This window comes from Phyllobates terribilis, unplaced genomic scaffold (genome assembly GCF_046119375.1).
Source record: "Phyllobates terribilis strain yellow unplaced genomic scaffold, ASM4611937v1 Scaffold_5__5_contigs__length_657084704, whole genome shotgun sequence".
Lineage (NCBI taxonomy): Eukaryota > Metazoa > Chordata > Amphibia > Anura > Dendrobatidae > Phyllobates > Phyllobates terribilis.
Window position 1 is genome coordinate 137,490,487 of NW_027362765.1, and position 16,915 is coordinate 137,507,401.

The 16,915-nt window shown below is 43.7% G+C and overlaps 1 protein-coding gene across 1 annotated transcript in view; it reads right to left on the reverse strand.

Annotated features, from left to right (window-relative positions):
* The window catches only part of VAPB (VAMP associated protein B and C), a 41,683-nt gene extending 28,569 nt beyond the window's left edge, over window positions 1-13,114 (reverse strand). Inside the window, exon 1 of the mRNA XM_073683055.1 lies at window positions 12,890-13,114. Coding sequence (XP_073539156.1) covers window positions 12,890-12,947 — 58 coding nt within the window. The 5' untranslated portion in view covers window positions 12,948-13,114. The remainder of the gene's footprint in view (window positions 1-12,889) is intronic.
* Between the last annotated feature and the right edge of the window lie 3,801 nt (window positions 13,115-16,915).

The window sequence follows — 16,915 nt, forward strand, 5'->3', positions numbered from 1 at the left end:
CACAGAAAGCTGAGGCGCTGTTTTCAGAACCATGTTTTGTTTCATCCTGTAACACCCCTTTAAGCAGTGGGTATAATGGAAAGCCTCTTGGCACAGCGATCATTAGGTGGAGGAGGGGGGAAGTTTCCAGATAAAAATTCCCTGGAAGCATGAGAAAGACTGTAAACCTAGCACAGTAGATAAATCGCACGGCTCACAATAAAGACCTCTTGTTGCCGCTGCTCGTTTCCAAGGGGATTGGCCAACAAATCATGTCAAACGCTCAGCGGCTTTCTGAAGTTTGGTCACTTTTGCTGCTGCAAAGAACAAGTTCCAGCATATCAACCTGCACCAGGTGCCATCCAGACAGCGGGCAGGCTGTACCCGCTGGCGAAGTCTAAGGTCTATGTCCAGAGCTGATAACGCAGCTGTAAGGAGCTCAATGGTCCACTGCTCTCTGCCAGGAGTCAGATAAGCGATCACACTACCAGGACTGCTCCTCATTATTCACTTTACGTTTGCTATTCAACAGCCAAAAATTCTGCCCCTGGAAAAACAGGGTATTATTAATAGAGATGGGTGCGGACATAATCCAAGACTTATAACAAATGGGCTTATCAAGAATTTCTGGTGAAAATCATGGATGTACACACCGATATAGTAACCGGGATCAGCCAGCATACAGATGTGTGCACTGTACTATGTATTAGATTGTAAGCTCTACCGCACATACCCAGACTGTGCCAAGAGCCATCCTACATGTCCCAAGCCAATGTGTGTCGGTACAGATTTGCTTATTTTAATCACTACGGTAAAAGGAAACATGTCCGTTAAGCCATTTGTATAAAAAGGTGTACGTTTTAAGATTTTTGGGGTTTTTTTTTTGGGGGGGGATCAAAGTATGCCAATAGGGTGCCAAATGTCAAAAAGGTATATATGAAAAATGTTCATAACAGAAAATGATGGCCCCTTCAGATGAGCTAACACGAGCTTCCTGACTACAGGCCGCCAATCACCCACTGAATGGAGGCATAAAGATCATTGCATGGATAGGACATCACCCTATGTACACAGGGGATGAGCCGCCGAAAACATGATATTGTATGGTCACAGAGCTAGAATTTTATTAAGCGTACAGAACATACTTCAACCTGTCTAAACAGGCCAGTAACCGATCGTCCTGTAAATAGCCAGAGACTGTAAACGGTATAGATCCTTCTGTCTAATCTGAGAGCAGAATAAAGTAGTGACAGAGACTCCGATTCCAGCGATTTGTCACTTACTGGGCTGCTTTACTACTACTACAGGACTAATAAACCTGCTAACACATAGTCCTCTATATTCATGAGCTCTGTATAACCAAGCCCACACCACTGATTGGCAGCTTTCTGGGTACACTCTGAATAGGCAGAAAGCTGCCAATAAATGGTGTGGGCGGGGTTATATAGAGCTCAGCACTTAGAGAACTGCTAGATCTGCAGCCAATGAAAACAACATTTTCTTCTTGAGATGTTGCTCCAGTAAGCCGGTCAGACATGTTTTAGTCGCTATTTAACTGCAGGTTAACACAATATCGGCAGGTTAAAACAGTTTTTTGGAGGTAAAGAATTCCCTTTGAAGGGAATCTGTCACCAGGTTCTTGCTACTCCATCTTAGAGCAGCATAATGTAGCGTCAGATACCCTGATTCCAGCGATGTGTCACTTACCGAGCTGCAGTTTTGATAAAATCTGTTTATTCTCCCTGGAGCTGCTCACTTCCAGTCAGAGTGGTGCAGGGGGTTGTTATAAATCACTGCTCACTATACAGTGAAAGCGGCTGTAATAAGTCCCCGACACACTGATTGACAGCCAGGTATGCAACGTATGTGTACAGCGCAGGCCATCTACAGCATGTGACTGCTGCAGCCAATCACTGGTCTCAGCGTTCTCACATCATCTACCATGAATACGGAGGCTAGTTGGTTGTAGGGATCACGTGTAGTAGATGGGATGTCAGTCCGAGGAGTAGCAGAGAGGATGGGAGCAGCAGGAGCTTCCAAATGTAAGCAATATTATTTTTTTGTGGGTTTTTTTTGTTTGTTTTTTCAAGCATTACCCACACAAATGGACAACCCTTATTAAAACCAAGAGTAAAATGGCCTAACCTAAAAACAAAATGCAACATTTTCAGTGATATAATGTCGTCATGGAGGGAAAAAAACACAATGGAGGCCTTTACATACAGGAACACCAAGTATTTGGTAGAACTAATGCTTTAGGAAAAACAGACATTTTGCATAGAATTTACAGCCTGCGTGCCTGACAATAAGCTTGCAGGCTATATAGTGTATTATGTGAAGTGTGACTATACCTATACTGTCTGACAGTGGCTAACGCACCCCGCATTCAGGATAATCCAATATTCCTGCCCCCAATCCGCTCACGAGTGACCCATTGCTGAGGCTGCACAGATTCCCCGGTGATGTGACTCCACATTGTAGAGAGCAGCTGTGGAAATGACAGGTGCGTGTGAAGTGGGGACAGAAGATGCCACCTAGGGCTATAATAATCCCACACTCCGGCAGGACACTGCTGCACGGTCTATTTATAAGGACCATATTCCGCTCCTAAGTACCGACTGGATGGGCTTACAAGAAAAAAAACCATTAGAGGGGTTGTCCGAACACTTAACATGTTTTTACACATCGCTCAGAATCGTGTGAAATAATAAGAGTAGTAATCATCAGCTTACCAATCACCTCTCACTTTCAGGGTCACCCTGCGAGCTTTGGACTTGCTGCTCCATTACAGCTACAACCAGTGATTTGTTGCAGCGTTCATGTGTCGGTCCAGACGAGAATGCATAAGAGCAGTCATCCCAGATCAATCTGTGTAAGACTACGGCATGATCAGCCACCGAGCAAGCAAAACGCCTCTCATTTGTCAGCTGATTGGATCATTAATGAGGGCCATTAAATCAATGTTGTAGGTAGCACACTGCTCTGTGTAAGCTGAGGATGTGCTGCCGACAACACATAGAATGGGGACAGAAAAATAGTATTAACGATCGGTCTCAGTACAGTTTTGTTTGCTCAATGTGAATAAGGCAATAAACAAGCACTGATCAACTTGTATAGTCAATTGGTGCTTGTTTGGGCAGAAATTTGCCTGCCTATATGGGCCTTAGTGCACATTCACATATCAGTTTTCCACAGTCTGTACTAGGACTGCAACACGCAACCTGACCGTGGGGCTCCCAACGCAATCTAGCAGCTTCAAAAGAAAATAAAAGTATGTTAGTTTCAGGAGGTTGGACGTGGTGAATGTGCACCAAGGTCGGATTGAAATGACCCACAATTCCCAGACTGACCAAAGGTCTCCTGATCCAAACTTATAACTTCACAAGCAAATGAGGCAGTAAAGTTGAAGTTACACTGCACAATTAAGCTATGTGCACACGTTAATTATTTGGTGCAGAAATTTCAGTACCATTTCTGCATCTCTTAGCAGGAAAAATGCTGCATAAAATAGGTGCGCTGTTGCCACATTTTTTCTATGCGCTTTTTGGTGCAGATTTCCCCTACTCATTAGGCTTTGTGCCCACGATGCGTTTTTTAAGCATTTCTGCAGCGTTTTTACCGCTGCGGAAATGCTTAAAAAACGCATGGTAGAAGGCCTGCCATGTTCCCCAATGATAATCCGCATGTGCTGTGCACATGCTGCGGAAAGTTCCGCTGCGGATTATCATTGCGGAAAAACGCAGCACTACCAATTATTTTGCGGAAGTGCTGCGTTTTCGCCACCATTGACTTGCATTAGATCGCATGGATTACGCATCACTGTATATGTAGATGCGCATTTCATGCGTTCTAATGTGCGGATGGTACCCGGGTCTGGGGGAGAGGAGACTCTCCTCCGGACCTGGGTACAATAGAAAACTGTAAAAAAAAAAGAATAAAATAAAAAATAAATATATACTTACCTTCTGGCGGCCATCGCTGCGCTCCTCCTCGTTTGCAGGACCTGCGCTGACGTCATAGTCATGTGACGGGTCACGCGATGCTGACGTCGGCAGGTCCTTCAGTGTACCACTGCCGGCAAGGGAGAACGGAGGGAAGCAAGACACCGGGGGCCATCAGAGGGTAAGTATATATATTTTTTTTTTTATACCATTCTTTCGGTCACATTATATAAATCCATGCCGGTTGCATGGATTTATATAGTGTGACCAAGTTGTCAAGCACTTTCCAAGTGATGCTAAAATCACTTGGAAAGCGCTTGACAACCTGCATGCGGAAATGCAAGTGAAGAACGCTTCACATCAGCAAGTCCCTGGCAGGAAAAAAGCATGTACAATCCACATGTACAATCCGCATACGTTTTTTTTCTGCCAGGGAGATGCAGAAACGCTCAGGAAAAAATCCTGAGCATTTCTGCATCGTGGGCACATAGCCTTAGTATGAGTGAATCTGCAGCAAAAATGCTGAAAGAATTGACATGCTGCTAAACCTGCACCAAATCTGCAAGTCACAAAAAAGCAAAGTGTGCATGAGACTTCAGGATTCTCTTTCATTTTGCTGGCATCAGGAAACCCTTCAGGTTTTGTGTGCAAATCTGTAATGTGTGCACAGGCCCTTGTTGTGAAACAGCTCCTAGGAACAATTGTTTCCTGATGTTGCGGTCCGTATAATCTGGATGGTCATGCACTGGAGCCATTAAAATCAGTCACAATGTTATAATAACCCATGATAACATTAAATGAAAAGTCAGGGTGGGTCACATTCTGACCTTTATTCTAGAAATAAAAAAAAAGTAATTTAAAGAAAATAAAAACTGATCCTACACTCATCCAATACTCAAAAATACAAGATAAATTTACATTCAGCAGATCAGTTAAAAAAGAAAAAAAATATTAATGTAAGTGATGACAATTATAGCCATCTAAAGGGAATGTGCAGGTTAAAAAAAAACATGGCTCTCTCCTACAAAAATACAGCACCACAATAAGGCTATGTTCCCACAATCAGGAAATGGCAGCGCTTTGGAACCAGCATATTTTCGCTGTGTCCAAAGTGCTGCGTCCGATCACACAGGTAAATCCACACGTGTTCATTAAACAATGAGGAGTTACCGCACCCTATAAATTCTATTGAGGAAATTTCTGTTGCAGAGACTAGTGTCTCAGCAACAGAAATTGACATGCTGCAGCTCGTAAACCTCGTAAATTGTGAGCAGCAACACATCTCAGCTGCATTCACTTCAATGGGGCCTGAGCTGTAATAGACAACCCATGGACAGGTGTGGTTTTTTTTTCCTAAGATGAAAGACGACATATCTCTTAGCCTTTTAGTCTGTAGGTACAAAGAGACCATGGGACAATAACATATGGGGAAATAGTCAGGTGTTTTCAGACATCACCCTGGTGCACACTTACTGCACATCAATGGATTAAAAGATCGGCCATTACAAAGGCCTGAAAAATATACAAATTTCAAAGTTTTGTCTAAAGAGGGAAAAATAAAACCTAAAAGGGTTATATTCCCAGAATTGCAACGACTGGAACAGACCTCAGCTCCATTCATTGTTTATGGGAATATCAGGACAGGTAGACAGACCCCCAGTGTAAATATATGTAATGTCAGTGGCGTAAAGTGAAGCTTATGGGCCTCAATGCAAAATCTCCAACAAGATCCCCAAAACACGCAGATCTTAGCAGTAGTTTTTTAATATGAGACAAAAGGACATTTTGGGCCCCATAGTCTCTATGGTCCAGGTGGAATTAGAACCCCTGCACCTCTTATAGTTTCACCTCTGTGTAATGTAACGTGAGTGAGGTAATATACTCACTGATCGCTGTCTTCCCTGGTTTCCAGCTCCACTCATCTTCTCACTCACGTGACTGAAATTCTAATTTGTCGAATCACACTGTGCTGTGTGAGACCGAAGTCAATTTTAACAATGCAAGTCTATTGAGGCTCGTTCTGATACTCTATAGGCTTACATTGTAAAAAACGACTTCCAGTTCACACCCAGATCCCATTCTGGTCCGGCAAGTCTGAACAGCCATCATGTGAGTGAGAAGAGGTTCAGAGCGGCACTGGAAACTGGGGAAGATGGCAATCTGTGACGGCGAGTATATTAATGTGATTAAACTACATTACATACACATGCAAGTTTAGGGAATAAAAAATGTTGTGGAAATGCTTCTTTAATGCCTAATGAGTTCAAAATGTAAGCTGTTCAGGGATAGTAACAAAATATACGGCTAAAACCAGTCCCTGAGGAGGCGAAGCTTACGTAACTGTACATCCTGTGGTGGAGTGTATTCCATGTGATGAACCAACTCTGAGGTAATTATGTCATGGAGGAATAATCTCTTTCTACCATACCATCTCTTTCTACATACCACTATATGCTTCTGATTTTCCTTTTATCTTAATAAAAAAAAGTAAAATAAAAATGGTCATTCCAGAATGTAATATTCCCACAAAATGGGGCTGAACAGGGGCAAACAAATTAGTACGGAGCCATATAACTTGCAGTCTCGCCTATAAGCTCCATTCATATGGCTCAGCCGAATACATGAGAAGTAACATACATTTTGAAAAAAATAAGGTTTATGTAGATTAATGCATTATGACTCCATGCACCCACCATAATACCGCACCTATAGATTTATATAGGGTGATTTAGAAAAATACACCTCTCCAGTTTTTTGTGCCATAGTCAGAATTGGATTAAAAAATGTGAAGTATGAAAATTAATGTCTTGCACTTATCCTTCCCACTTCTAACTTTGTTTCTAAAAACACAAAACCCCAAAGCATGTAGGGGTATTTTTCCAGACAACACTATTCTTAAAGGGGTTGTCCTGTCGTTTGATACTGATATCCCATCTTTAGGATAGTGTCAACAACAGATTGGTGGGGTTGTGTCGGAATCTCACCGATTTTATATTGATCACCTATCTGAAGATTAGGTCATCAATATTATATTCCCGAGAACCCTTTAAAGTCCCCCATACACAGTAGGTTACAGTTAACAAAACTTAAAGGGGTTGACCAGTAAAAAAAAAAAAGTTATCAGCAGGATGAATGACAACTTGCTCAAAAAGCAAAACTGTTCAACCGCTCGGACTCGCACCGACAGGCAGAACAGGAGATTTTTATTCCCAATGGGGCACTTTTATCCCAGTTACAAAACGGAGCAGCAGGTTAAATGCCGCTCCATTCTTCCTCTATGGTAAAATTCCTTTAATTCTCCCCAGACAGATGAAGTTGAGGAAAATACGGATAAGGCTATGTGCCCACAATGCGGATTTGGTGGGTTTTTTTCTGTGCGGAAATGCAGCACAAACGCATTGCACATCTTATCCCATGACATTTTGCAAGTTCTGTGCACATGGTCAGGATTTTTTCTGAGCGGATTTTAGGTGTGGAAAAAACGCAGCATGACCATTTCTTGTGCATTTCCGCATGCAGATTTGCCTATACAATGCATTGGAAAAACGCACAGCAAATCCACAAGTAAAAACACTTAAAAAAAAAAACGCATGAAAAACACGCGTAAAATCCGCATGCGTTTTTCCTGCCAAGGACATGCAGAAATGCTCCGGAAAATGTCGGCTTCATTTCTGCATCATGCGCACATAGTCTAAGGCTGCGTGCCCATTATGCGGTTTTCAAGCGTTTTTGCCGCGGAATTTTCGCAGCGAAAACACTTAAAAAAACGCTTGGTAATACGTGCCCCATGGTCCCCAATGATAATCCGCATGTGCTGTGCACATGCTGGGGAAATTTCCGCTGCGGATTATCATTGCGGAAAAATACATAGCATGTCCATTAATTTCGCGGACACGCAGAGTAATTGCCGCCATTGACTTGCATTGAATCGCTTAATATCCGTATGAGCACATGTAGTCATGCGGCTATTAAGCGATTCAATGTGCAGATGGTACCCGGGTCTGGATAAGAGGAGACTCTCCTCCAGACACGGGTACCATAGTACCTGTTAAAAAAAAAGAATTTAAAATAAAAAAATATACATATACTCACCTTCCGATGTCCCCCGGTCTTCTCTATGGTGCGTCCTGGCTCCCTGGTGGCTCGCGGTGGTGTAAAAGGACCTTCCATGACGTCATTTAGTCATGTGACAGGTCACGCGACAGCTGACGTCGGCGGTTGCGTGACCTGTCACATGACTAAATGACGTCATGGAAGGTCCTTTTACACCACCGTGAGCCGTACAAGAGACCGGACACACCGGAGAAGGAGACCAGGGGCCATCAGAAGGGGAGTATGTTTGTTTTTTTAAATTTTTTACCATTTTTATTCTTTTTTTTAACTAACTTGGTCACACTACTATAAATTCATGCCGGTTGCATGGATTTATATAGTCTGACCAAGTTGTCAAGCACTTTTCCAAGTGATGCTAAAATCAATTGGAAAAGCGCTTGATAACTCGCATGCAGAAATGCATGCAAAGACGCTTGACAAACGCTTCTACCTGGCAGGAAAAACGCATGTAAAATCTGCATGTGTTTTTCCTGCCATGGACATGCAGAAAAAATCTGCAGCATTTCCGCATTGTGGGCACTTAGCATAAGACATGCTGTATTTCAATGCCCAATCCTCTTGCTCTTTAGGAAGATAAGTCAATACAGCAGATCTGTCGGGCAGTGGCTTGCTACTCTCTTTCCCTATTTGTGTATGGTGGTGGACGGAGTACAGAAAGATATCGGACGCCTAAGGTATATCTTCAGGCACTAAATGAGGCCTGTTCTACTGGACACTAGATTATAAATGTATACTCCTCTAGAAACATCCCTTCAAGGGGATAATGTTTCTGATCTATTGTGCAGTATGGGAGAACAGAGTGACCATAGTTATATAATGTACGATTCCATGGACCTTTGCGCCACTTTCCACCATGATGCATTTTATTTTACAACAATCCCTTCCGTCTGGGAAAAAGGGGTGGGGGGGGTGGGGGGAGACAACCCCATTAATAGGACGATGCCTACAGCAATGAATCAGATTTCTTAAATTTCACAAAGTGTGTAAGACTGTATATATATATATATATTACATATGTAGATATGTGCAGCGTTTCCGCAGGCGTTATCGTTCTCCGGATCTTCCTGAACAGCAGAGACCATTGCCCCCATGAGACGCTGGCTCTATCTGTGAAGCACTTTGACTCAAACTCAGTAATGGAATCTGCTGTAACGTCAGGGGCATAGGACACTGCTCTGATAAAAGCATGGAAAGGAGCCGGCCAGTACAAAGGCTTATGTCGCAGCAGCGTCTCGCTGCGCTTTATCTTTTCTTATGACCACTGTATGGTAATGACATGAGCATGACGAGGGGGCACAGTTTAATCAACACACAAAAATCACCAAAAAAAGTCCTAGAGACGTTCTTTCGGGTCGATAAAAATTTAATGCAGCCATTTGTTTCTGAGAACACTGACTGGCAACTAGTATGGCCGCCATTACACAGTCCTTTCCCATGCTGCTGGATTATACACCTGCCAGGTTATCCGAGGATACATCCCCCACCCCTACATCACTATAATACGAAGGCATTCAGTATTTCACACTCCCTATCATTGCAGTCAGGGCAGCCATGTTGGTTGCCATTCAGAGGGTAAATAAATGTATTGTGGTGACCAGTACCAGCCTGACCGTCAATTTCATGATCCACATTTACAGCATCATCTATGCCAAAGATGATGTTATTTGGGGTCGGGCATTGTGGCCATAATACAGATGGTAATATGTGCCCACATTGCAGTGGTCTGAATGAGGCCAGAGCTCACACTACACGTCCATTATGGAAACAGAATGGCAGAAAATACTCTGACACATGACATACAGCAATGGTGGCCAATAGCTTATAATGGGGTCCATCTGTCGTGGTCTCAGCCCTTTCACTGGGAATAGGCTTTCTTCACATCTGCATCAGAGCCTTCATTTTGAACCCGGACATAATTCTGCAGAAATAAAGCAGCATGCAGATTTTTTTTTCTGCACCTGACGGACTAAAATTTAAGTTAATGTGGTTTGTAAAGACAATGCAAATCAATTTGCAGGAACACGTCAGTAATCTGTGACGGCCTCCAACCTGTCAGCATCCACGGCTCCTCTTTTGATTGCCTGGCACAACGACGTCATTGTTGCGGCGTGATGCACAAGTGACATGGCGCCAGGACGGCTAATCAAAAGAGCCAGTAGGAAGCAGTTCTCAGGGCTCCAATACGGCAGCCACAGATCACTGGTGGTCGCTGGGCTAGGTCCTGCAAATTGATATGCACCATCTACAGTGGTCTGTTCATTTCGTTGTTCTGTTCCTACAACAGAGCCAAAAAACAGAAATGGAAATGCAAATATGAAGGCAGCAATAACAGCATCGCACGCGGCGACCATGTGGAGAATTGCGTTTAGGTTCAGAATTTCATACCTTCAATATCAAGGTCAAAATGGACATTTTTCTGGCCCAAGTATTGCAAATTGTATCATAAGTATTTAAAAAAAATTACCCAGATAGTACAAATAATTGTGATATTATATAGGTACAGAGTAATATAGGAGTTGATCAACACATGGCAAGTTCACAACTGCTGTAGTACATGTCCCATCATACACTGCTAGACAGTGTAACCCTGGATACAAAGAACAAGCCTGCAATTGGGGCTATGTGCCCACGATGCAGAAATGCTCCGGATTTTTCCTGAGCGTTTCTGCATCTCCCTGGCAGAAAAAAACGCATGCGGATTGTACATGCGGATTGTACATGCGGATTGTACATGCGTTTTCCTGCCAGGGACATGCGGATGTGAAGCGTTCTTCACTTGCATTTCTGCATGTGGGTTGACAAGCGCTTTCCCAGCGATTTTAGCATCACTTGGAAAGTGCTTGACAACTTGGTCACACTATATAAATCCATGCAACCGGCATAGATTTTATATAATGTGGCCAAGTTAGTTATATATAAAAAAAATAACAAAAAAACAAAAACATATACTCACCTTCCGATGGCCCCCGGTCTCCTTATCCGATGCGTCTGGTCTTCCTGGTGTCTGGCGGTTGTGTAAAAGGACCTTCCATGACGTCAGTCACGCGACCGCCGACGTCACGTGATCCGTCACATGACTAAATGACGTCATGGCAGGTCCTTTTAGATCATCGTGAGCTGCCGGGGAGCCAGGACACATCGCTATGGACACCGGGGCCCATCAGGAGGTGAGTATTATTTATTTTTTTTTTTTAACAGGTACTATGGTACCCAGGTCTGGTCTCTTCTCCAGACCGGGCTACCATCCGCACATTGAATCGCTTAATATCCGCATGTGCACATGTAGTCATGCGGATATTAAGCGATTCAATGCAAGTCAATGGCGGCCAAAACATCGCGAATACGCAAAATAATTGGTAATGCTGTGGATTTTTCCACAATGATAATCTGCAGCGGAAGTTTCCGCAGCATGTGCACAGCACATGCGGATTATCATTGGGGAACATGGCAGGCCTTCTACCATGCGTTTTTGCAGCGGAATTGCAGCTGCGGAAACGCTTAAAAAACACATAGTGGGCACACAGCCTGAATGTGATCTAATCCTTCAGGCAATCCTTATACACAGGGGACATCCGGGGGCTTCACATAGACCCCGCCGACAATTACATCTAAGAGCAAATAATTGGACTATATATAGTGCAGTGGATAGAAGACGCATGAATCATTGCTTTTCTTAGCTGTATTAAAGCCGGTGGTAGGGGAGGAAGATTTTCTGCTCTGATTGTAGTAAGGACTGGGAATAAACCCAATACTATGCTAATAGGAGAAGGCCGAGGATCACACTGCACCGGAGGGGGTCCGGATCAGAGGAGAAAATTCTGTAACGTGTGCGTATTATTTATTTATATATATATATATATATATATATATATATATATATATATATATATATATATATATATATATATATATATATATCGGAAAAAAAGAAAGAATTGCAATGTATCCATAAAAATTGGATTGATAATCCTTATAAGAGCCAATGCTTTTCTGAACACCCATAATGGGCGAGTCTCATCAGACATAGGTTAGAAACTAGCGCACGGCGCAATTATTTCACGAGCACGCTCATATGAACAGCCGAACACAAAATCGGTCCGAGTGCACTCAGAGAAAAAAAATAAGGTTCTCGGCCTGAGTGTGTGTGTGTGTGTGTGTGTGTGTGTGTGTGTGTGTGTGTGTGTGTGTGTGTGTGTGTGTGTGTGTGTGTGTGTGTAACATATATGAGAGAGTGGAGAGCACGCGTGTGTAATATAAAATATATATATTTCATATGCATGCGCAATATATATCACATACACTACCGGATGATAATGGGATCTTCATACTCCACCCCATATACACACTGAACTTCACATGATGACCCGGCTTTAAGGACTCATTGCTTAATTTCTGTCCATGACACCCTGTAACCTATAGATATCCTAGGGTCGTGTGCAGACTGCATAATCTGCCAATGAAAGTGGAATAGTGTTGTGCTACTATATGGAAGTGTGTGTGTGAGATTATATATATATATACACACATACACCATATAGATGCACAAGTCCATATATAGTATATACACACTATATATACCATATATATATATATCCACACAGATTACACACACGTGAGGCTGGAACATGCCGCATACACTGCTCCCATAGGCGCTGTGCAGACTTGTGCAGCACACACATAATCCGCACATATAGGGGGAAGCGCACACATAACGCATGACATTAGTCCCCTAATATTGTGCAATCCCCCATGGGCGGGGAAGCCACATGCCGCCCGTCCTTCTCCAGCACCTGCACCCCCGGGGTACCCCCCATCCCCCTCAGTTCCCGGGCGGACGCCGCCCCAGGGCTCCTCACCTTTAAATTTGAGCTCGTGCTGAGGCTCCAGGACAAGGACCTGCTCAGTTTTGGCCATGTCTCCTGTAGGGTGCTCTCCGGGAAGGGGCAGTGCATACAGCGGTCAGGGGGTGCTCGGGGCCTGTGCAGTGAGCAGTGCAGGAGCTGGTGATGCAGCAAAGCGGCGGAGGGCGGAGGCTGCTGACGTCACGCACTGCAAGGCCCTGGGCAACGGTCCGCCCGCCGCGCATGCGCAGCACACGGGGCGGGGACGAAGGAGAAGGAGGAGGAGGGCTGACTGCAGGGGACACGCAGGGCAAAAGCCGTGTGGCAGGGTGACGGGAGTGATGTGCACTGCGCATGTCTGTCCTCACCTGTATACATAATATACAGATGTGCCCGCACACAGCTCACTGCTCACATGTCCACAATTGTTTTGGATGAAACTTTAACCCCTTAATGGTACCTCGATATTATTTGTTAGTATCTTTTTTCGTTTTTATTATGTCAGAGAAGCCGTGTGAGGGATTGCTTTGGGTTTTTATTGGGGGTTGGGGTACTTAATTATCACTTTATTGTCCTGTGGTGTTTTTTATTTTGCTCCAAATTCTTCAAAATGACGCACACAACCAGGGGTGGATTATAAGTAGCCAGGACCCTGGGCAGTTTACAAGGCGTGAGCCCCCCCCCCCCCCGTCGCCCCGGTACCTGATGTGTCACGTGACATGTCACATGATCCCCCTTAGATAAATCACATGATAGGTCATGTGAGTAACATACAGGTGCTCTGGTGCAGATCTATAGACAGAAAAAGAGATTGCGGCGCGCTAAGAGCCCCACGGAAATGTCTCTGTACAGCTCTATACATAACATAGCGCTATACAAAATAGAGCAAGGGGCCACATGAGAGACCGTGACTGTTGTGGGGGGCCGAACCAATAGGCTGAAATTAATGCTGCTCAATATTAATATATTAATTAGAATTATTTTTTTACGTTAATTGTATGACTTAATATTGAGCACAATTAAAGGGAACCTGTTATGTCACTATTATAACTTACACTGTCCCCAGGTCCATGTTAGTGATGCAATGTGCACCACTAAGTCATGCTCTCACTGCGCAGTGTTGAGCTCACAGCTTCACTGACTGAGCGCAGGAGCCGCAATTCACGGCGTACGCGCGGGGACCCCATTCACTGTGCAAGTGCATTACACATTACCTGCGCTTGCAATGGGGGAAAAAGAATGCTGGTAAACATATTGAAACTGCGCAAGTGTGGAATAAACATTCAAATTCAATGGGCTGCGACCAGGCTGACTGAATACAGAAAGGGACACTACCAATGACTGAACGAGCAAGTAAGATTATAAGTATATAAAGTGATTTTAGTAAGTCACTATAGGAGTGATTTGCATGGGATAAGCATGTTAGTGATGCATATTGCATCACTAACATGGACCTGGGGACAGTATAAGTTATAGAAGTGACATGACAGGTTCCCTTTAAGTATGCTGACATCCCCCTTCATACAGTATGAACCCCCACATACAGCATAAGCCCCCACATAGCCCTCTACAAACAGTATGAACTTCCACATAATCCCCCTATATACAGTATTATCCCCCGCGTAGGCTCCTAGATACAGCATGAGGCACCGTGTAGCCTCCTAAATACAGCAGGAGGCCGCACTTAGCCATCTATACACATCAGGAGGCCGCGTGTAGCCATCTATGCACAGCAGGAGGCCGCGCGTAGCCATCTATGCACAGCAGGAGGCCGCGCGTAGCCATCTATGCACAGCAGGAGGCCGCGCGTAGCCATCTATGCACAGCAGGAGGCCGTGCGTAGCCATCTATATACAGCAGGAGGCCGCGCATAGCCATCTATATATAGCAGGAGGTCGCACAGCGGGAGGCTGCACGGTGCCCCCATACACAGCGGGAGGCCGCACGGTGCCCCCCAGATACAGCGGGAGGCCGCACGGCGCCCCCTAGATACACGGCGCCCCCTAGGTCTGGCAGAGCTCCTGCTACTGGTTTGATGCCCTTCTACGGCTTTCCTCATGTAATGGCCTGTATCATAGTATCTGTGTCATGTCCATCAGACCGTGCTGGGAGACACAGCAAACCTTGCGATATCATATATGTATGTGCCATTCTGGAGGACCTGTATTATCTGTACAACCTGAATGGGCAGCAGGTACCGCCTCGTACTAACATTAGTGACAAGGACACGAGAAAACTAGAGAAGATTCAGGTAAGATAATAAGAGAGTAAGGTTGCCTTCACATGTTTTGGCGCGCTGCAAATTTTTTCAAAATTGCAGCAAAAACATTGAGATTTTACCTCGTTCATGACAAAAAAAAAAATACGGCCTCAATGTGTGAATGCAGTGTGTCTTTAGCCACCATTTGCAAAGCTATTCAGCTTTTGGGCAGACAGATATCCCTGAAGTTTCATTTGACTTGGGGTTAGGCCAAGTTCAGACAGTTGAAATGAAAAACGGTCCAGTCGCCTATAATGGGTCTGTGTGCTCTCCTTGTGTGGTCCGTGTTGCACTTGAGCAAACCTTTATACTGTCAGGCTTAAGTGTTCCTTTAATGTTTTTGAAAAGTGTATATACAGGTGCATCTCACTAAATTAGAATATCATCAAAAAGTTAATTTATTTCAGTTCTTCAATTAAAAAAAGTGAAACTCATATATTATATAGAGTCATTACAAACAGAGTGATCTATTTCAAGTGTTTATTTCGGTTAATGATGATGATTATGGCTTGCAGCCAATGAAAACACAAGTCATTTTCTCAGTAAATTAGAATTAACAAAAAACACATGCAAAGGCTTCCTAAGCGTTTAAAAAGGTCCCTTAGTCTGTTTCAGTAGGCTCCACAATCATGTGGAAGACTGCTGACTTGACAGATGTCCAGAAGGCAGTCATTGACACACTCCGCAAGGTCACAGAGTTCCAATTTTCATTTGGAAATCAAGGTCCTAGAGTCTGGAGGAAGAGTGGAGAGGCCACAATCCAAGCTGCTTGAGGTCTAGTGTGAAGTTTCCACAATCAGTGATGGTTTGGTCATCTGCTGGTGTAGATCCTCTGTGTTTTATCAAGACCAAAGTCAGCGCAGCCGTCTACCAGGAAATTTTAGAGCACTTCATGCTTCCCTCTGCCGACAAGCTTTTTGGAGATGGGAATTTTATTCTCCAGCAGGACTTGGCACCTGTCCACACTGCCAAAAGTACCAATACCTGGTTTAAAAACAACAGTATCACTGTGCTTGATTGGCCAGCAAACTCGTCTGACCTTAACCCCATAGAGAAAAAATCTGAGAAATAAGAATAACTACATAGAATATGATGTGTATATGATTCTAATAATCCGGCATGACAAATCTCTCCTGGCTCCATTACATTATTCTCATTTAGCCAATAGCCATCCTATGTGTATAGCCAGCTTCAGTGTCTAAAGTTCCTTATGGCCTCATTCAGACATCCATTTTTGGTGTACATGTTTTGTGTTTTTCACGGTTAAACCACAGACCCATTGTATTCTATGGGTTTGTTCTCAGGTTCGGGACTAAGTATCCGAAAAAAAAAAAAAAAAAATACAGAGACATGTACATTTTCAAAGAAACTTGCCAATGCAAGTCAATGGGTCTGTAAAAAAAAAACCTGGACAGCACACACATGTGGTTCATTCTTACTGTTTAAAGGGTAGGAGAAGCTAGGAATTTCCATATCAGAAGCTAGAAATTTGCATAGTATCAAAACGGATGCCACACTGATGGTAAAAACAGACACACTGACCAAACACTGATGGTAAAAACAGACACAAGATCCAAACAGTGATGAAAATCATGTTTTTTAGTTTTGTTTTTCATGTCCAAGAAAAAAAAATGGACGTCTGAGTGAGGCCTAATGCTAAAGTTATACCATAAATCAAAAACCTAGGGAGCATAGAAGAACAAGAATCAGTACAATAAATCACATAGACCTGTTGATCATTGTGACGAAACAGCTTCTTATCTTAATCAGCCAGACATTTA